Consider the following 22,246-nt stretch of genomic DNA (forward strand, 5'->3'; position numbering starts at 1 on the left):
ATATAGAATTTTGTAGTTCTAAAATAAGAAATCTTATGTCTATCTGTTACACAAAAGATTCACTAAAAACATATTTTGATCATTTTATTTTAACATGGCATAGTAGAAAACAACATGGTATCACATTCTTCTGTATTCTATTGAAAAGTAAGTACAAAAACAAAGTCAATTCATCTCAGAAGAAAAAGTTGATCAGAAATAAAATTAATAAAAATTTGCATGTGACACACCATGTACCTAGCAACCAATGGAAAACATCTCAGAGTATCAATCTGATAGATGTACTAAAAGGTAAACATCAGATGTACATCAGCATCAAAACAAAAGTACCTAAAATATTTCAGACACATTAAGGAAAACTCTTTCAAAACAGAGTTTATGTTTAAACCTTACAGACAGAATTCACATGGCAGAACACAAATACAGATTTTAAGCTGATTGAGGAACAGTAATAGTTCTGTTCAGACACAGGGCTACCTGCAGAACTCGACTTGAAGGACTGAGATCATTTACTGCAAAGTAGAGCTCCTTTCTCCAGGCTCTACAGCTAGTATTAGGATTTTAGATAAGAACTTTTTTTTGTCATTTTATTCATCAACCAACTGTGACTACTTATTTCCTCTAATCTGTGACACCTTCTCTTAGCTCTTGAGGTAAAATGTGAGGCTGTACAATGTGAGGCTGTACAGAGACCTAGCAGGGTGTGGTCTCATTCCACATTTTCAAAAGTGCGGCTGGCTCATTTAGTTGTAATCAGATGTGCATTGTAGTTTCGGGCTGATCGCTGATCACCTGATTCCAATTTTGGCTGATACCGATTTTTGTCTGAGAAGTTGCTAAAAATGTTGGCAAGTGGAATGACTTCTGTCAACTGAGCATGTGCAGAAATAACCTGGTGGGCAGGGAGGTCACTCAGAGCAGAAAAGGACAGTGGCTGATTTTCAGACTTTTGCAGAGGTGGGTAAGATCAGTGGATAAGATCAGCTTCTCATGCAAGTATCGATCAATCTCCCAACATTAAGGAACTCCAGGTTTATTCATCAGTCCATCCATAGTTATAACAGCCTCCCTCCTCCAGGTAAAGTTTTAAAAGTGAGAATTTAATTATCCTTTGTCATAATAACCTTAAGCAACTATTTTATATGCAAGAGCATGTCTCAAAGACTGCATGTCTTTGAGACATGCAGTCTCAAAGACTGCATGTTTGTGCACAGGACATATTTTTTTGCAAGTCTGCCATCTCCAACACATAAAAAGGCACTTTAAGACTTTATTTCACCTTGTTGGGACACATTAGTTGGTGTAGATGTGGATGTTCAAAACGAAGATTTTAGGATTAAACTCTGCTTCGTTCTAGTGTGACACCCAGCTCTCTGCTTCACGTTGCATTAAACAGCTCTATGAGAAATTAAAAACATGCTGAATGAAGTAAAAACTACAAAAACTTAACAGTAAAATCTCATTATTTAACATGTTTCAGCAGCTCAAGCCAACATGATGCAAGGCAGTACGGTGGAACAGATGCATTTCAAGGAAAAATACATCTCAAGACATTCAGTTAGATTTTTAACACTTAAAGTTAGACTATGCAACTTCTGAGGAAGGAAACAAAAAGATCTATAGAAATGTAATCTTTGCATACTATATTCTTCAGGAAACCTAGAAGCTATGAACTCATAGTTTCTAGGTTGACACCGTTTGTGTTATTTAGCAACTAACCAGTTCAGTTCAGTCAGAACTACAGCCAGGACCTGCAGGTGATTTAAAGTGATACAGTTCACACAAATGTGCATTCAGTACATAAAACACACAAGTGTGTTGAGTGGGAAAAAAAAACTTAAGTTCTCTGTCACTAGAACTTATAACCGAGTGGCAGGGGACACTCTCCTCTGCTTGGGTCTCCTTTTCTATTAGCTGATCTTATTATCCCTTTGTTGTGTTTGGAGCTGCAAAAACACAGCTGGGGCTGGAAACAAAGCAATGGGATGAGAGCTGTCGGTTCCAATCTCATCACTGCAGGCTCTGGTGCAAAACATGCATTCAGAATTTATCAGTACACAAGGGCTCCCATGTCAAATCCTACTTTTCCAGAGGCCAGCATAGAGACTCATCTAACCTGTGTGAATGCACTGGTCAAATATTTTAGTTTTTAAACATTTGGCTTGTTGCAAATGGAAATCTCTTCCTTCCTACACATTGCAGCACCTGTTTGAGGGGGGCAGTGTTTCACTCATTTTACATTGGAAACCTGATATTTCATGAATATTACGTTTTTATTAAAAGCACAAAAGGAAGGAAACGTGTTTGATGTTATGTCTCTGTTGTGACAATGGCTCTCGGCTGTATGTTTGTTGGAAAGCCCGTTTATTTCCCTCAACATGGAGACACATTTGTCAGAAAAGCTCATCAGTGTTGACCTGTAGAGTTCAGTTTGTTGGTTCCACCAAAGAAAAACCAGCCAAAGCCTCTCTGCCAACGCCAGGCAGCTCATTCTGATGATTCTGGTTTGGAGCAGTTTGTTGGATTAGATATTGAAAAGGATCAAATCAAACGCGCACGTTTCCCTTCATTTTTGTTAATATTAACGCCATCTCATATTTCATACAAACAGGTTTCTCTTCAGAAGGATTAGAAAAAACAAGAAATTAGAATCAGTTTTTTTCCCGCAAGTTCAATAACCATTCCAATCTATTTGGACCAAACCGATTCATCACTGGTTTGAATCAGCCATAAAGTTGAAGTCACAGATGACTGATGGTTGACACTTTTTGTGAAGTAACTACTGGGCTGCTGTGGTGGTGCAGGGGCAAAGCACAACCCACGTATTGAGGCCATAGTCCTCGTGGCGGTGGTCACAGGTTCGATTCCCGGCCTGGCGACATTTGCCGCATGTCTTCCCCCTCTCTCACTACCCTCCTTCCTGTCCAACTACCTTCAAATAAAGGCCACTAGAGACAAAACTAAAAAAAAAGTTTAAATTACCATCAAGATAATAACTGACATGTCAAGTAAATGTTTGTAAGTACCATTTGTGTTGAAGGTCCCTGGTGTTTAGCAAGAAGTTACATAGTCTCTCTTTAAAGGTTTTAGACAATATATAATGACAGATTTTTATTGCTAATAGAAAATAGATTAATTTTTAGTACTTATTCAGATAAATATACAATCATGTCTGGATAAGTTTTTTTCTCCCCAGTTAAACTTTCCTCATGTCTTGCAGGTTCATCAGCTACACATGAACTTACTGCCCAGCTTCTACTGAAAATAACTGCATGTCTCACCTTTTTATAAAAAAAAAAAAGAAAAACACCTGCTTGAGAGGATATCAGCCAGTAACTATAGCTCTATATTCTCATATGGACAAGCATAGCTAAATGCTAAAACCAAACTGTGAAGTGGATTGAGGTGTCGATCAAGCTGACTCTTCTCCATTATTGCTCACCAGGATTTTGTTAAAAAGACAAACAACCAAACATAGAAACAACACAAAGATGTGCAACGGCTTCACGTTTTAGGTTCAGGACTGCTGACTGCTCCACTGGTTGGCCATGGGCCTGCGAAGCAACTCCTCCACATGACGGGCAACATCCATCGTGTCCTCCAGGTCGAAATCTCCGTCTGGATCCAGCATGTTGTCACTACTGGCCACACAACAGAAGCAGAAGTTAGGAGGTTAATGAAGCACAGGAAGTCATTCATTCAGTTTACTGACTTGGCACCGTCAATCACACTGGTGTATGATATTTACATATCAGATATTTATATCAGTGCATACCTATTATCACATTTTTTTAATGTGAATTTTATTTTGTATGCCTGCCATTTTGAGTATCATTTTAAAGATGCAGCTCAAACTAAAATGTCTCAATTTCACAAACAGTGATTGGTTGTTGCCTCCTAATTTTATCAAGGACCTCAAGTCATTCATTTTCTTCTTTTCATTGCTGTCATGCATATACTGAGCACATTAAAGATAAATGAATGCTAATGCTCTTGGACCAATAAGAAATTCAATTGCTTAATTTTGCTTTGGTGTACAAAACTCTAAATATTTTCTTTCATCCGTTCATGAGACAAAATATTATCTGAACCCAAAATGCAGCAAAGGAGTACTGCAATCCAATTGCTCCAGGTTTTATTGTAAGCAGTACATAAAGTGCCAGTGTAACTAAACAGCCGACGAGCTTATGAAGAACACCACTGTGTGTTTACATGGAGGAGTAGACAAAGTTGTTGGAATGGCTGCCAGAGGACGAAGCTGTCTGGTCCATGAATGCAGCTCCAGCGCAGGGCTCAGGGTTTGGGGTGGTGAATCTACCAGAGACACGAAAACATCTTCAGTAATAAGAACAAAAAAATAAAAGAGAAGAATTGCAACTTTAAGACTTATAGAGTGACTCAGTGAATTAGTTTCAAAACCCTAAATATATCCAACCCTGAGTAAGACACTGAACAGAGCCATGAGTATTTGACCTCATAGATTGTTTTTTTTTGTTGTTTTTTTTAAATCAAACTCAAATATTTCATATAAATTCACTTAATATCAGACAAAGTTTCAAAACTGATCGTTTCATTTATTAAGGATGAAAAGTCAATCCAATTTGGATCTGTGTGACAATGTAACCAACTCATGCATACATAAAAAAAAATAAAATTAACCTTACTAGCCACACCCAGGTCTGATTACCATCAGACCTGTAGATTCAAAAAATATCTTCAACAGAAAATGTCTGACAATATGAAGCAGTCTAAATCAGAAAACAAAACATGTAGTGTACTAAAGTCGTGTTCCTTTAGTACACGACTAAAGGAACCTGAGAGCAGGTAACATTATTGTCTCTCTAGAAGTTAAACCTAGCTCTGGTATTCTAGAAGTGACTTTGAAGGGGGAATCTGCTGGCCAGTACCTTCACCATCATCCTATGTATGAGGGAGAGCTGCAGAGTCAACAGGACCATGCAGTCCACTGCTGCTACATGCTCTGAAACATTTAGGTTTGAATTAAAAAGCAAAAATCAATCTTTTAAGAGGAAAGACATTTCCAGACTGGTTAGAATGAAAACTTATAAAATACTACAAGAATGGCTGAAAATTTATATTTTTGTAATGGGCTTTTGAAGAACAGTGGTTCAATTTCCATTTTACTGTAAAGTTAGTTTTAAATAATCTTGTCCTTGTTCTCTAGATACTGCATGAGGTTTTTCTTTTTAGTTCATGACATGCATTTCAATATCCATTAGACAGGGTAGAAGTACAGCACTGTTACAATCTGAGTTTTGTGGGATTTAATACAACACTTTGATACTTGCCAACAATAACTGTCAAGAGATATTATGGAATCAACTTACTCTGGTACAACTTGTTTGATTTGTGGTTTAACGTATCCATCCACTGGTTTCGCTGGAAGATAAATAGCCTCCTTTAGCCACCACTTACAGTCATACTGATGAAACCCTTTAAAAAGTATGTGCTGATAATCAAACTAAGCAGTCGGTACACATACAGAGTGGAGGGGTGTAGTACTTGGCGAAGACCTCGTCCTTGGCCCGGTCAGGGTAAAGAAACAGAAGATGATTCAAGTCACTTATGCGGTCAGCCAGGGAGCGAATGGAGAAGTCCTTTGTTGTGTAAGGCAGCAGATTCCAGACCAGCCTTTCACCTACACAATTAGATCAAAGATGACAAGATTGGTTTCTTATTGGGGTTACCAAAACCACCATACACATTAGTCGACCAATAGGAAGTAGTATGAAGCCTTCCTATTGGTAATATTGCAGGTGTTTATAGGATATTGTTCCAGCCACTGAAGGAGTTACTGCTGCCATTAACTTTACTTTCTCATCTTGTGTTTTAGTATGTATGTTTTCTCAAACCTCCAGTCGCCCATGACTGATGGCTGAGCACACAGAGCTAGGTTCTGCTGCTGCTGTAACTTTCTTACTGTTAAACAGGACTTCAGATGCATGAATGCTCAATATGACGAACTGTTCCAAATTTAATGACAGAGTTCCCTTGGATAGAAAACTTTTTCACCAATTTGAATAATAAACTGAACTTGACTGCATTGTCTGATAATTGGGACTAAACTGGAGTCCAAGTTATGGACTTTGAACCCATCTGCATGATTGAACTGAACGCACTATACGTTTTTGTAAATAAGATTTTTTTCTGTTCAGTGCCTAAAGATGATAATTTTTTGACAGGTGTATTAATAACTGATGTGAACTGAAAACCGTAGCCAGTGGTTTGTGTTTTCCCATCTTTTTAAAATCTAATGTGTTGTAAAGATTCTCCTTCTAGAATCTGTCCCTGAAACATTGGTCTGTTTTAGTTTTAGGTTCTTATGAATGCCATTATACTGTGTTAACTGTAGGCTACCTGGCCAAGTGTTTTATACAGATAGCTTTGTGACCTGGTTATTCTGTAGTGTCTGTATATCCCAGTTATTGGAAGAAGTGTTTAAATATACACATTCTGGATTATGCGTTTTTTTGCAGATATTCTTCTTGTCCAATATACTTTTTCCAAACAGAATAGCCAAACTTCAGCTGCGTTTTGAACTGAACTGGTTGTCCTGCTGTTGGAAGGGATGCAAAGTCTAAGGCTACATTCACACACCAAGTATTGACGCTCATTTCCAGTGTTTTGGGGAAATCTAATATTTTTGTGTGGTCATACAATTAGTTAGTCCCAACAGTTTTCAGAAGTAATAACTTCGGCTCCATCCACAAACGGATTTTGAAGTTTATTCAGCAATGGGAGCCAACAGTATTGTGACAGAATTCTTACATAACATCATAAACATAATTTTCAGCCTTTTTGTCATAATTTACTGCAGTTGGCTTCTTCTGTTGCAGAATTATGATGCACAACTCACGTCAATGACATAACCATTACTACATTAATAAGAATATTGTAATATTCAATTTACATGTCATCCAACCTAATACAGCCCGATTGTTTTTTTTACCTTGTTTGTTGGGATTTTCAGCCACCCAGGCAATAGTGATGCCTCCGATCTCAGAATCACTGAAGCGCAGCAGGAAGGTGCCGTTGGGTTTAGACATCAACATGTCCTGAGCCTGCTGCTTGTTCACAAACCCAAGAATAGCCCTGAAATCACATCCATGGGGCAAATTAACCCAACTGTCTTTTTTTCTGGGTCAAACATTAAAAAGTGTGAAACTTTCAATAAATGCCAAACAGTGAAAAAAAAGACTAATAATGCACCATTTTAAATTTACAAAAACAGCTTTTTTGAGAAGAGTCACATAATTCATTACCCATCATTCCAATGAGGCTTCAGGTGTTTCTTCATGAGCTCTACCACTCCATCAAACCACTGCCAAAAAGTAAAGTTGCGTCCAGGCAGGTTTTCCTGTTAAATCACATCAAATCTGTCAGTTAGTTTCCAGAAATTACAGAAAAAATCTTAAACCAGAAACAACTGTAACACCACAACAAGTTGGTTAATATAAAATACCTAAGTGTTATGTGGCACAGCTTTAACAAATAAAACTAGTAGTAACAGAGAAGTTGTGATGTTCCTCAAATATACTTGCTCTACTATCAACTTCATTAGAATACAGTAACTGCTGCAAAAGTTTAGAACAAGTAGCTGCTATATTTAAAGTTTCCCCATTTAGACACTGCAAATAATTAAGCTTCAATTCATGTGACATTTTATTGGTATTCATTTAGTCTTAGTTAGGAACGGTCACATTCATCTGCTGGGAGAAAAGCTTAAATGAGAAAATGAGCCGGCCTCACCCGGTTGAACTGGGCCCAGGAAATAGTCATGTTACGGTAATCCTCAGGGTTATTACTGCTGTTTGAAAACGCTTTCTGTGCCAAGAAGACTAGGTTATCTTCAGTCAGGCCACGCCCACTGTGCATTTCTGCCTTGTACTTCATATCCAGGGCTTCACAAAGCTGGGTCCACAGCACTTTGTCAGGGACAAGGAATGGCACTCTTCCCTATTGAAGGAGAAGGTAAAAGAACAGTGTTAATAAAAGTATGGCTAGCTAAGGCAGGGCGGAGATTCCTTTAATTTACCACCATTTTTTCCACTACTTTTATTTTAGATCATAAACAGCCAAATCCTTTTAGTTTAGAGCATCTAATTGTTGCAAGTTAAAACTAAAAACATGTACTGTGTTTAATGTAAGGAAAATTTGAACTTCTTGGCCATTAAAATGAATAAGTAGAAATCTGTTGGTACATTCTTACTTTAAACACCTTATTTTACTTCATCTGAAGACACACTTTAACATTTTCCTCTGTGCTGGCTTCTGAGAAGCATTAGAAGGAAAACAGACTGAAAGCATTTTAGAAGAAACTAAAACAATTACAATGATTACTAGAGATGTGCCGATCAGGTTTTTTCCTGCCGATACCGATCACATAATTATTATTTTTTTAATCATAAGCACTACCGGTTACCCCGGTTACTTTTTCCACATTACGTGGAAAAAGGAACCATAATTTAGACAAAAATTTGTTAACTTTTTCCAAGAAAAAAAAAAACAGGCATTGTGCAAATTGTACTGCTATCTGTAATACCATCTTTAACAGACTGAAAACATATGAAGGCTCTGAAGAGGCTAAATAAAACCTCTCAACATTGCCAAAAAATCCAAGTATAAAACTTAACATTCAAAGGCAAAAGCATTACAATAAACAATCCTGAGTTACTGAATGAAAACTTCCTGATAGCATGGCGGCTAGCTGATTACTGCTAGTTCTGATTGGTTTCTGACTGAGCGGAGTAATTATGCAGAGCAGGGAGGAGATCAATTATTTTTTAGAGATCATCTGTCTCATGTTAGGACAGCGAAAGTTTTAATACGCATGTAAAATTTATTTTTTTAAGTTAGATGCTGCAGCTTTAAACAGAGGTTCGGTGTGAGAGTCACTACCAGGTGGAGCAGAAACGGCTCCGTCTGTGAAATATTACTACCTGTAGCGTGTGGCAGCGGTTCAACAGCGAGAGCAGAACCAGCGTCTTACATCGCAGCTCGAAGACTTAAATAATTTTGCGGGTTATTCGTTTAGCTTTCTGACCGTCATGCTAATCCGGGTGAGTGTTTGTAGCTGTGCGCTGCTTTACCTGCTATCTGATCCTCCGTATGTCTTTTTTACTGCAGTGAGCCTTGATGTAGCCAAACTCCGTCAAGTATGGCTTTGTTTTTATGCCATATTAGATTCGTTGTGTTGATGCATTTTGACGTGCTTCAATTTTCCACCGCAACACGCAAACTTCCTCAGTCACTCAGTGCGTTATAGTTCCACATCGCTTAGGATTTGTTGCTGTGCGTTTGCGCAGTGTGAAGGAAAGAAGAGACCAGCTGCACAGGCAGGCTGCGAAATGAAATGCAGGTGATCGGTTTGTGTGATCGGCAACAAAAGACTGTGATCGGAAATCGGCCGATTATGATCGGTGGCCGATCGATCGGCACACCTCTAATGATTACCATAATATAAAAAGCTGCATTAAACATTACTTTTGTGTTTTCTTGTATATGAACTGTAAAGTTTCAGATTGTGGAAAAGATAATTAAAGATTCATACTTTCGAGGACCAGTATCTTACCGGCTCAGCAAAGGCGTTGTCCCACAGGACTGTTGCTGTGGCGTTATTGTCCTGACTGCCATGGACAATCACAACGACCGGTAGAGACAGAGTCTGCAGGTCAAACATAAAACATTAAAGTCAACAGGTAAACAAAAGCATTCTGAAATTATTTGAATGGGATAGGATTGAACAGAACCATAGAACAGTACTTTTACTGGACTGTTTTATGGTTCTGATAGTAAAAAAAATGAATGAAATCTTTTAAGGCTTCCATGTGAATGACCTTGACATGAAACACCAGCTCGTTTCCTCCAATGCTGAACTGGGACTCAAACAGAATTGTAAACTTTTCCTCTGTCACAGACTCGGCACCTCGACGATCCGAACGCTTAATTCGCTTCAGTGACTGAGAGAGAACAAACGAGTGACATGTTGGACATGAAGCACTTCACCACAACAAGCAGAGTGATAAATGTGTAACTTTTTAAAACCAAAAGCTCCCACATAGAAAGGGGATCAAATCCCTAACCAAGCTGAGGTTTTGGGATTCACTGAACTTTGAGCTTTAAAGCTAAAGAAATGACCAACACATACAGACTGGATCACTGTCAAAATGAGAAAAACTGTACACTGCAGTAGTGTTTTACATTATGTACAACGTGATCAAAATTTAGGAAGTCAGTACTTATTATTAATAGGGATCCACAATAGATAGACATCAACAAAGGTATTGGCCGATGTTGGTCATTCTTTTCACACATTGTATCGGTTCGATATGTGAAACTGGGCCGATATTAAAACTGATGTTTATTTCCATCTTGTTGCCATTTGTGATTCTGGATGTGGATGTGATTAAAGTTGGCTCTTTGGTTATGTGACAGTAAAGCAGCGCAGGATTGTGGGGAGTTTAACTGAAGCACAGTACAAATGTATGTTTTTTCATGGTGTTGATTGATATCAATAATGTATACAGCTCTTGTATACATTATTGATACAAGGGTCTTTTATAGAAAGCAAACAATTGCTTTCTATAAGCAAACAATTTACTGAGTGCAGTAAAACAGTTTACCATGTTCCGGAAGTGTGCACTTAGAGTGCCTGTGGCCTGGTGGTACTCCATTACACAGTTGTTGTTAAGGATTTCTCCACTGCTTTCACTGTCAAGGGGAAAGACATGTAGACAGACATTCATTTCTCTATACTGTCCCTTTAAGAAAAAAGCTAAACTAAAACTAGCTCAACTAAATTCTATCCAAGGCTAATTCAAGTTAACTGTATAACAATAAAACATCTTGTATAATGACGATCTTTAAAAAAAAAAATACAATTATATTCTTTTATTGTCACTTTCGTTTCTGTAGTTGTTAGTGTGTAGACAGTGCTTGCAAAGTCCAGGTGAATAAAAAAAAAAAAAAAAAAAGTTTCCCTCTGTGTTCACATACTGACTATATCATGTTGTCACTTTGAAACTGAAATGTTTCACCTAAGAAACTCTTTAACCCGTCTTTGCAATCACTGTTACTGCTGTATTAAAAAAAACTTCAAGTATAAAGAAACAATCCTTAGCCTGGTACGGGCACAATTGAAGCCTGGTGGCTCACCAGGTTTATGATGCACTGTAGGAGACCCTACCCAGGGCAGCCATTTGTCTCAATTCATGGAATGTATCAATTACTGTACATCACATTAACCACAATTAAAAATGTAATGTTTCATTTTAAAAAAACAAACTGAAATATTTGCCTTTTCTTATCCAATAAAATGTCTGGTGGAGGTTTTGAATGAGACAAGTTTCCATCCAGCTAAGCTCCTCACCTGTGTGTGCTTTCATTCTTCAGCAAAGCTTTGGCTTGCTGCTCGCTAACAATGACAGCCTTGACCTGCGGTGGGTTCATGTGGACATTGAGCTTCCCCCCCACAAGAAGACGGACAGTAGCTGCGAACTTCGTCTGGGTCTTTAACACCTGCGGCGGCTGCTTTTCAATGATGAAGGTGCTGAAAAACAAACACAGCAACATCATTATCAGCAGTTTACAGCTGACTGATGAACATCAGAGTATGGATTAAGAGAAAGTCAATGAGAGATTATTCACTGCATTAGAAGAAAAATTGGATGGGGGAAAAAAAAAAAAAAAAAAAGAAAAGAAAAATTTGTAGTAGAGTTGTCACCATTCTAATAATTTAGACCATTTTTGATATTGCAGCAGTACTTTGAGAGAAATTGTTCTTTTGTGGTAAAGAGCAAAAGTACAATTAATTCCAATAGGACAACATTTTAACTTCCGTAATTAGGGCAAAACTAATATAATTGAGCTCTTGTTTAGAAAAATATATGTAAATATTAATATGTTTGTAAGTGTAACTTTCCTGTTAAATCCCCAAAATATAAAACAATATACCAGTATAATGTTATTATCACCAACATACAGTTTAACATCCTGTATATTAGTGCACGTCGCCTGTATGAATGACGTGCACCAACACGTCGCACCACTGGAAAACAATTTGATCTTTTTAGGACTGCTTGGGAAAGATTTCCAGGAAAAAAAATCTGATTGATCCAAATACACATTGTGCATATAAATGAGATCTGTTGAAAATCCCTGCATGACTTCATGTGTTCAATATGGAGAAATACGTGGCTGAGTTTTACCTTGTGACCAGGGCAGAGATGATGTCAGTAATGTCAGCGTTGAGTTTGGTGAGCAGCTCTTCTATCGAACCAGGCAAAGGGAGCTGCTGGGTAAGATGCTCACAGCGCCGAATCTGCTGTCGGTTCTGCCAAATCAGGTCTGCCAGCTTTTCGCACCTTTACAAGAAGAAAAGGGAGAAATACCTCAAAAGTTTATTTACAAAATAAAAATAAATGTCTTTAGAATGCAAATTTTTTATTCAACAGGAGATTAAGAATGAGTCCCTCCAGGATTTTGTGTTTGTTTTTTGCCAATCAAAATCACTGATGATGTGGTGCTACTTTATAAATATTTGCAAGAATTTAGCAATAAAATCTTCATATCAATCAAGGACTATCATTTAACATCAAGTAAAGCTGAGACAGATGCATGGTAGAAGTTAGAAATGCTGCCACCTGCAGGTGGGGGTTAGAATCACTTTAAAGCAAAGTTTTTGACCATTTGTGCAATAAATTCACAATTACTCAGTAGCACAAAAAAATGCAAGGATTTGATGATATTGCATTAAATTCCTTGATCACAAAATAGTAAAAAAAAAAAAAACGAAAAGAAAAGAAAGGAAAGAAAAAGCTCGAGGGAGTGAAATCTGTCCAGGTTTTACCAGGACTGCAGAACGTCCAGCCCCCCCTCATGAGGGCCCCCGTTTCCAGCCAGCTGCTGTCTCCTCTTCCATTGAATGAGTTCCTCGTCCAGGATAAGAGTCTGCTGTTTCCTCAGTAAACCCAGAGTCTTCTGGTGCTGATCTGCCAGGTCCTACCAGCAGTGGACACAATGAATCATCTGTGTGTAAACCTAACTTCATAAGCTCACAGCAAACAAACTCTGGTCCAATGAAAATGTCACGTTTGAACACATCCTCTGTCTCAGCCACAGTCCAACAACATGCACCGACACGTCGATCTGCTTGGCTGTGGAAAACTATTTGAGCTTTTCAGGACTGGTTGGAAAAGATTTCCAGGAATTATTTCAAAACCATTAGCAAAGCTCTAGATCCAGTTAGCAGAACTTGAGCAGATCTTCTGAAAAATTAAACATTGCGAAACTGAGAATCTTAAAACAAAACCTAAAGCTCTTTTTAAACAGACATTGTATATCATGTCTTGTAGTTTCATTAGAGCAGCTCACTCTTAACATCTGTAACAGCCAGAAGGTCCGAGTAAAGCCACCTCATTTCTACCTCCTTCTTAAGGATCTAGTGCTTACAGTGAGCTCTGATGGATGTTGTAGGAATCTGAGATCAAAGACAACACCCAGCGTGTATAAGAAGCCTGGCAGGTCACCAGGCTTTACCTGCGCCCCCATCAGGCTACTGACTTTATGCAAATACAAACACCAACTGTGTTTTGCAAAACGCAAGAAATAAGTAGTGTGTGTTCATACAAGCCTGTATTTCTGTAGTGTGCTGGCCTCTCTGGTGAGCCAGGCCTCCACAGTGGCCCTCTTGCTCTGCAGGGCGGCTTCCCGCTGCGTTCGCTCTGCTGGGGGCACTGAAGATAAGCTGCTCAGCTGGGCTGGCACAGGGAAGGGCAGACAGCATGTTAGAAACACACCCTGGTGCGTATCTCAGAGAAAAGACCATGACAATGCTCTGGTGACACTAAACCAGCCGGGCATTGCAGTAAAACCTATCTGGGCCATTTCATGCATTACAAGACACAAAGGCTGTGTACCAAATCGAGATAGTATCGATAATGAAAGCAATTGATTTCCTGCATTAAATCAGTTAATCTTCTGATGGATGAAAACAAGCTCAATAATATCCATGTGGATGATTTATAGTTGTTCTTCTTTACACCAAAAACTGGATGACAGACGTCTCCATATGGTGTTTTGGTCTCACTTTGTCCTTTTTTGAAGGACACTTTTGTTTACAGATTTCATAATTCATTTTATTTGTAATGAATTACAAATAAATTACAATAAATTGTAATGAATTTACAATTCGTTACAATTGTAATTGTCATTTATTTATTTACAATAAATAAATGAATTTATTTATTGTAAATAAATTCATTATTTACAATAATGAATTCATTGTAAATTCATTACAATAATTCTGGATATTTAAAATGTCTTCCAGTTTCAATGTTAAACAGTCGTTAGAATTTAAAGTATATTGAATTTTGAGAATGTGTTAATGCTTTATTATGCCATTACTATTATATTATTTAAAAATGGTCTTAAAAAAAAATAATAATATAATGGTAATTAAATTGTTCCAGAATAACTTCTGGAACAATTTAATGTCAAGAACATTTGTTACTGTGACAAGTCCAGTATGAATACATATTAGAACACCCAATGACAGCCTGTATGTTTGTCTAACATATTTGACATTTTAATAATTAGTTCAATTATATCAATACTGGGAAATTCTAGTAATATCCCAAAATAATAAAACAGAAGAAGAGAGAGAGAAAAAAAAAAGAGGACACCCTTAAATCACACCACCATTGTTTCAGGTGAGAACTTTACGTCTCCCCATTTGTTTCGCTCTGTTTAAGTCTCAGACATTTAGTTCAACGCTCCCGACTGTGAAAGAGAGTGAGCATGATGGTGAGATCTAAGAACCAATTGAAACCTTCAGGAAGTAGACTGTAACAGCTCCTGAATCCGGTAAAATATTTTAAAAAGTTCTCAAAAGGAAATTAAAATCAGTCATTCCACTGTACAGAAAGTAGCCTGCAAGTGGAGGACATCCTAAACACCTACCATCGTATCCAGATCTGAGAGAAGACCTTAACATGCCAAAAGACAACAATATCATCATTTATCACAATAAATTCTGGGACAAAAACTCTAAACTATCATCACAGAACCATAAGCTCTGGTTGCTGTTGAAGGTCCATGCCTGTTCAATCAGAAGAGATTGAACAAGTTTGACCTTCGTGGGTTTTATGCAAAGAGGAAAACTTTACTGTCTGAAACAAACATGAAGGTCAGACTGAAGGTCACCAGAGAGAACGCAGACAAAGACCAGAACTTCTGAAGTCATGAGTCTAAATGTAATCATGTGGCCACAGAACAGAGGACATGTTTGACAAATCAAACACACGAATCCAGGAAGAGAACCTCATACTAACTATGAAGCATGGAGGTGGATGTGTCATGCTTTGGGGACATTTGTTATAGCAAGACCTGACAAGAGCATTAGATGGTGTCTGAGGAAGATGACAAAAACACCAACTCTAGGGTTTAGTGGGTACGTTGTTCTGATTTTTCCCTCAGGCAGGAAAAACACAAAAAATGAAAGTTGGAGTAAATTTCTGGTTTGAAAATGTTCATTATTGAGGTTTGTTTCACCAAGTTTCCTTTGAAGAGCAGTCTCACCCTGGATGCGCAGGTTTTCCTGGTACTGGATGATGAAGTATTCCTGGCTGTGCTGCAGCTTCCTCAGCTCATTCTCTGTCTCCTGTGTTGCTAGGCGCAGTTCTTCAAAAGCTTGGTTGATCTGTTGATGTCGCTGGGACAGCGTGTCCATGGCCTGCCCACCACCCCCAGAGCTCACCTGCACACAGAACCATTAGGAAACGTACTTTCAGTTTTGATGGCAACAATTACAACCGACAACGTGCTATTGTTCTTAGTTTTATTGCTCTGCTGCAGTCTGGGAAGTAATTTTTTTTCCCACAAATGTCAGCTTATGATTTAAAAAAATAAAATAAATTAAATTTAAAAAAAACAAAAAAAAAAAAACTTACATTTGTTGCTTCTTGAACTAGTCTCTGCTCCGACTGCAGGATGTGCTTAATGCAGCGCACCAATTCAAAAGGACAGCGGTCATAAGTGCTCTGCAGACAAAAATGATTCCATGTGGTTAAAACTCAGCATTTAATATCCCTTTAACTCACATGACAACTGTGCGTCTCTGGCACAATGAAACACCAACATTTATAGTTCACTGGCACCTGGGGGGCTGTTGATGTTAATGTGAGGATCCCTATAGATGCATACATTTCCGAGTTTGTTGTTCTGGGACAGACAGGAATGTGTCAACACAAATCCAAGGAGGAAAGACGTCTCCAATGACCGTAGAGAAGCAAGTGTTGCTATTCATCAATCTAAGAAGGGTTATCATTTCTAAACTTGTTAAAATCCAGTCATTCCACACAAAGAAAACATCTTCACACGCGACAAAAAAATCCAAATGCTCATCAGGAGAGGATGTGCCAGGAAGTTTACACAGAGGCCTGACTGGAAAAACAAAACTCAAGAGCTATTTCCTGTTATTTTAAAGTTATTTAAAATAAAATATTCCATAATTTCTAAGTTAAATATTTCATTTTGACTTCTTTTGTAGAGCTATGAATAGGTGATCCTGGTGATCTCATATCCATTTTTACATGTCAGATTTGACAAGCTACTTTAAATAATATTCCTATGTACACACCCACCAACACTGCAGTTCAGTACACCAATCAAGCCCATATTTACACTAAAAGTGTTTGTGGCATAACCTTTGAAGTCATGTACAAGGTTCTTTTCCCTATGTAACCAAATCAACATGTTATCTCACAGCGTATGATCAGTAGTTTTCATGTATCTAGGCGATACCTGAAAAGCAAAGCCACCTGAGGAATCCTGAAAATCCAGTTTTGTGCTTACCGTCCTGCCCTACACTGAAAGTGAGGTAAGGATCTCAGCACATACACCGAGGGATGCAGGTAGCACAGCTAAAGAACACACGTGCTTAAAATGAATGAAACCACACACCCAACCACAGGGGCTTCAACAGCTACCTTGAACTGGCTGGCTAAATGTCCCAGCTTGATCTTGAGAAGAAAGCCATCCTCTCCTCCCTGAACCTGTGCTTTTTTCTGCAGCTCTGCCACCAGGTTGTCAAGCAGACGCTTGGCTTTAGCCTCTTCTCCTGGATTATCCAAATCCACAGAGTCCCTAGGAAACAAATGCTTTATTAGAACTAAAGCACTATAAAAGGACAACGCAATTTTAATTCATTGTGAAAAAAAACAAAAAAACATTTCAACAAAACTCTGTAACATCTATGTTTCGATCACAGAGACTCAGACAGAATCCAGCACAGGTTTGCTGCATACCAAGGCTGGCTTTCAATCCACTGGGCCAGGTAGTGTCGCACCTCGATGGGGAAATGCTGGCCGTACAGCGCCTGCATCTGATGCAACGCGTCGCCCTGAAGCTGCTGGGCCTGAATCCACATTGCCATGGTGCAACCTGTGTAACCAAGACGCAAGTCGGAAAAGACGCCTGGAAAACAGGGTTTAAAAACAGTTAGCACTGAAAACCATACAGAACACCTAGAAGACCGCATGAAAGAACAACTGTGATGCATGTTCAAGAAAGGTTAGCATGTTTGCTTGAAGCAATTTAAATTCTGCCATAAAGAGGAGAACTAAGTGCGTGCAGACTTTAACTAGCCATTTATGTGACTTAGTACAAGATCAAAGCTTCAACGCTGTTGGTCTTGTTAAGTTACTTTGAACTGTTGTAAAAGTCAGAAGAAGAAGAAGTCAGCCACTCCCTAAAAAGTAGGGGTGCACCGATTGCAGTTTTCTGTCAATCACTGACCTTTAAGAAGGATAACCTGGTGATTTCTTTTTTGGTCTGAAAAGTCGCTAAATATATTAACAGTGAGGTGACTGTTAGCTGCGCTCGTACAGATGTGACCTGCTGGGCGGGTCCGTCAGTCAGCCCTTTCGCGTCACAGCAAAAAAACGGGACAATGGCTGACTTTCAGGCCTTTGCAGAGGTAGATAAGATCGGTTTCACATGGAGTAACGCCTGATCACCCAAAATTAAGAAAACCAGGGACGTTTTATTGGCCGGCCAATTTATAGGAGAGTCCCTACTAAAAGCTCCTCTGATTGGGCAGCTGAGGAGAGGAACAGACACTGAGCCTGTCAGATACTTTAGCATTCTGGTTCTCATTAGGAGTGGGCTGTGTGGTAAAACTTACTTTTATCTTTCTGTAGAAGTATGTAGCTATACTTCTACATATTTGCATAAAACTTTGTTTTGCCAGAATAAAAGCATACAATATAAAAGGTACATGTATGTTTATCATCTACACATCTGCTTATGCAAGATCCTGTTGAGTGTGTGTATGTATATATGTGGGTGTGTATTACCATTACTTAAAGTGTGTGCAATTTCCAATATCCTTCCATCACTTTGCTACTAAAACAAAAAAAGTATTATTGTTCCACTCCATGCCATTTTCCAGGGGAGTCCTGAACTGCTATCAGCCAAGAAACAGGTATGGGGTTACCAGCCTGCAACTAAAAAATATATATAAGCACACTAAAATAATCACTCCGCTCCAGCATTTAGTCCACCCCAACATTTCTATCCAGCAGCGCTTGCATCCTGCAGGCAGACTCATTGGTTAATAAGAAATGGGTAAGTTTTTTATATTGTTGACTATTGGTTTCTGAGTAGAATTACTTCAAGACATTCCTACATTCCACACTATAAAGTAAGTAATAAAAGTATGAATGATTCATGCTGATATATCAGGTCAGTATTGGCATCATCCAATACGCAAAGCTGCAATATTGGTATCGTATCACAAGAGAAAAAGTTGTAACTGGACATCCCTACTTATTCTATTGTACAGAACCCTCTATGGGACATGGGGAATTTTTTTTCCCCTTTTACATTACCTCGCAAAACTTTTGCGCTACCTCGCAATAGGTTTTGCGTTTTCTCGCAATAATGTACTAATCAGTTCATGGGGCATAATTGAACACTGTAAGCTTTTCCTCATCATACTTTCTGCTATAATATAAGGTTTTTGTGAGGTTTTTCCATGCATCTTCATATCTTGTTGTGAAATATCTTAAGTTTTATATCTTTTTCTTTAGGACAGAAATGCACCACACACCTATGATATAAACGCAAACTTTCCATAAGTAGGAAAGAAGAAAAAATACAACCAAACTATTTGGACTACTAATCACAGGATAATCAGTAGTCTGACCATTTTAATTGTGTCTCTTTTGTGTTGATAATCTGAATCAGATGTGTCAAACTCCAGTCCTGAAGGGCCGCTGTCCTGCAGTTTTTAGATGTGCCACAGGTAGAAAACACTGGAATGAAATGGTTTAATTACCTCCTCCTTATGTAGAGGTCTGTTAATGACCTAATTATTCTTTTCAGGTGTGGTGCAGCAGAAAAGAATGCACAACTTTGCACACCTATTAAACTCCAGTCCTGAAGGGACTGGAAGGAAGGCAGGTGTTGAGTTTGGAGTTTGACGCCAGTGGTCTGAATGGTTTAAAGCAGTGATCCCCAACCCTGGTCCTCAGAGCCCACTGCCCTGCATGTTTTAGGCGTTTCCCTGCTGCTGCACACCTGGGTTGAATTAACAGGTGATTAACTGGCTTCTATTGCAGTTGCAGGAATGCAAAGGAGGTAATGCAATCATAGGAATCAGCTGTGCTGGAGTCCAGACTCAACAGAAACATGCAAGACAGCGGTCCCTGAGGACCAGGGTTGGGTACCAATGGTTTAAAGGGCCGTTTTCGTGCAGTTCCATCTCAGCCTTACACAAACAGACATAAACATGCAGTGAATAAGTTGATTTTCAATCAGTTTTTTTGTGCCAAAGAATTAACAGGTTTTCACTGAGGCTCTTTAAATGTGTATATATTTGAAATTTTAAATTGACAATGACCGTTTACGAAATAGACGGGCAAATATTGCAGTACGCATGTTGGGAGGTAACGCAAAAGAAAAAATGTCCCCCATGTCCCGTGGAGGGTTCCGTACTATTGATACGAGTTAATTAGGTACAACAGAAACAAAAAGCACAGTTATGCGACAGGTTATAATGGTAGATTGAGACTTTGCTTCACCTACTTTAGATCAGTCAGCAAAACCATAAACCCGTCAAAGTGTATCAAAGTGAATAAAAAGTGCATTGTTGGCTTTATGGTAGTGTGAGAAGGTTTCATCGGTTCTCATGTGGAACTTCCAGGTAGGAAACGTCAGTCTACCTGGAAGTTAAAGACACCGTAGCTTCTAAGCGGTGCAGTACACCGATACGGGCGCTGAAAGCAGAGGTTCTCTGGAGAGAACGTCTGTGTCCTGCTACAATAATGTGTACAAGGCGAACGACGCAGTAGTGAAGTTCTATTCAATAAGTTACTTTTAAAGCGGTACGCCAGCTAGCTGTTGGTAAGCTATCCCATTAGCTAGCAGAGTGAGGAACAAACAAAACTTCACTTCATGCTCCAAACGCAAGCGTTTCATTTCCTGAGGCCTTCACTCACCTTTGTGGAGGCTGCAGCTCCCCAGTGAACGCCACACACGAGCGGTAAAGATTCAGCTTAGCCTGTCATGCTGAAAGCTTGTCCCTCAATCTTACTTATAGTTCTGCTAAGCAGGCTGTTGCTGATTTCCGCTCCGACACCAATTAATAGAATGTAGTCAATTTACGACTTCAGACTCCAAACTGCAAATCTCGCTAAATCTCGCTCTGATAGATTAATGTTGGCGGCGTGTTCGTGTGACTGAGAGAGTTTGACGTTTGTATTTTGCTGCGCACCGAGCTATTTCCGGGTGTGTTGTTGAAGCTACAGACGGTCTCAGAAAGTCCCACCTCTTCCTACCTACCGGGCGTCAAACTGCCCGACACCAGGTGTGTTTAAACCCTGCGTGTTTACTGCAGACCTGCTGGATATACACAATATTATTCATTTTTTCATGACCGATATAACAACGGGTCGCCCAATAATCATAGAAACAGTAAGTTTGGCATGTAGCGAGAGCACTCTAATCCTCTTCCATATTGGCATTGTTTTACAATTTTAATTTTGTTTTTATGGAGCGGGTTTTTTTTTATCACTCTCAAGTTTTTCCTCATTTTAATCTGATATTTTTTTTCTTTTTAAAAAGTAGGAATTCTGACATTTTTAATATCAGAATTCCTTTCTTTTTTCAGCGCCTATGATCATTTCATTCTGTTGTAGAATTTCGATGAAAAAACTGCCTAACCGGCATATATTTAACAACATTAGTTAAGAGCCATGACTCCAGACAGTGTTGTAGTACTCGAGATCGGTCTTGGTCTCTCGGTCTCGGGCGCTGAGGACTCGGCATTTTATTTCAAGACCAGTCGAGACCGCAACTGTGAAAATATCTAACATATCTAAGAAATTGTTTGGAAACCACTGGGGGGCGCAGGACAAAAAGTTTGGGAACCACAGGCATACATGTATCTACTTCTTGCTTGTTGCTCCTTGGTCAGTGTTCATAATTGAGCGTCAGGGCATTGCCTCAATTGTTAAGTTTAATGGTGCAGACGGTGGTTTCTGACATGAGTAACATGGGTAAACACCCAGGGCGTTATCTTTTTACGGATGGCACGAGACCACCGCTGTTCGTAGCACAGAGATGGAAGCAAAGCAGAACAAAGAGTTTGTTCAATTTAACATTGGTTAAATTTATTAAGTATTTAATATTTAGGTGTTTTATGGGAATATGGGTTAAGTAATTTTGATCATATTTCACATTTTATCATATCAAGTAGAGCGCGGCACTGGTCTTGGGTCCGAGACTTTTAGGGTCGGTCTCGGACCCTAAAAGTCTTGGTCTTGTCTCGGTCTCGATACACTCTGGTCTTGGTCTTGTCTTGTTCTCGGGTTAGGTGGTCTTGACCACAACACTGGCTCCAGAGCCATAGCTTGCTGATCCTTGGTGGTGAATTTTTGACAAGGTTTTTTTTGGTTGATTCTTTCCTCCCACTCTTCATGGCGGAGTTGTTGAACAGACTAACCACACACTCATCCTGATGAGCGAACTGTAAATAAGGATTGCTTCAGGATGCTTCACTGGTGGATCATCACCAGCGCCCTTCCTTCTCCATATTCCGGACATTGAGATGGATGATACATGAGGGAAGTAACTTTGCCCCAGCCTGCAGTAGTCTTCTCATTAGAGTGATTTCAGATGATAATGTGTATTTGTGTTAAGAAACGTTTTAAATCTAATTAAGGTC

General features: G+C 39.0%; 1 protein-coding gene across 2 annotated transcripts; it reads right to left on the reverse strand.

Moving 5' to 3' along the window:
• Positions 1 to 71: 71 nt before the first annotated feature.
• LOC103482184 (signal transducer and activator of transcription 5B-like) lies at positions 72 to 20,933 on the reverse strand. 2 transcript variants are annotated; one of them, XM_008438184.3, is made up of 19 exons: positions 20,520 to 20,933; positions 17,325 to 17,460; positions 17,007 to 17,163; positions 15,969 to 16,058; positions 15,598 to 15,775; positions 13,648 to 13,778; positions 12,869 to 13,020; positions 12,228 to 12,383; positions 11,390 to 11,569; positions 10,644 to 10,731; positions 9,858 to 9,980; positions 9,593 to 9,685; positions 7,771 to 7,977; positions 7,284 to 7,378; positions 6,971 to 7,113; positions 5,504 to 5,659; positions 5,349 to 5,400; positions 4,213 to 4,314; positions 72 to 3,641 (listed from the first exon to the last, which is right to left on the reverse strand). In XM_008438184.3, exons 2-19 carry the CDS (start codon positions 17,450 to 17,452, stop codon positions 3,518 to 3,520), a joined length of 2,355 nt encoding a protein of 784 aa, XP_008436406.1. In that variant the 5' UTR covers positions 17,453 to 17,460; positions 20,520 to 20,933; the 3' UTR covers positions 72 to 3,517. The 2 variants fall into 2 exon arrangements, with proteins under 2 accessions (XP_008436406.1, XP_008436405.1); XM_008438183.3 differs by having other exon boundaries at positions 17,325 to 17,493; positions 20,520 to 20,931.
• Positions 20,934 to 22,246: the final 1,313 nt, after the last annotated feature.

The sequence above is a fragment of the Poecilia reticulata genome, chromosome 19 (assembly GCF_904066995.2).
Source record: "Poecilia reticulata chromosome 19, P_reticulata-male-v2, whole genome shotgun sequence".
In the NCBI taxonomy this organism is placed as follows: domain Eukaryota; kingdom Metazoa; phylum Chordata; class Actinopteri; order Cyprinodontiformes; family Poeciliidae; genus Poecilia; species Poecilia reticulata.

What these genes read in the sequence shown, in the direction of transcription:
- LOC103482184 (XM_008438184.3), bottom strand. Translation starts at nt 17,452, where the DNA reads ATGGCAATGTGGATTCAGGCCCAGCAGCTTCAGGGCGACGCGTTGCAT. An exon ending in TAGTTCAAGAAGCAACAAAT is followed by an intron (nt 15,776 to 15,968) that starts GTAAGTTTTTTT and finishes TTCTGTGTGCAG; the next exon opens with GTGAGCTCTGGGGGTGGTGG. An exon ending in ATCTCTGCCCTGGTCACAAG is followed by an intron (nt 11,570 to 12,227) that starts GTAAAACTCAGC and finishes TTTGTTTTTCAG; the next exon opens with CACCTTCATCATTGAAAAGC.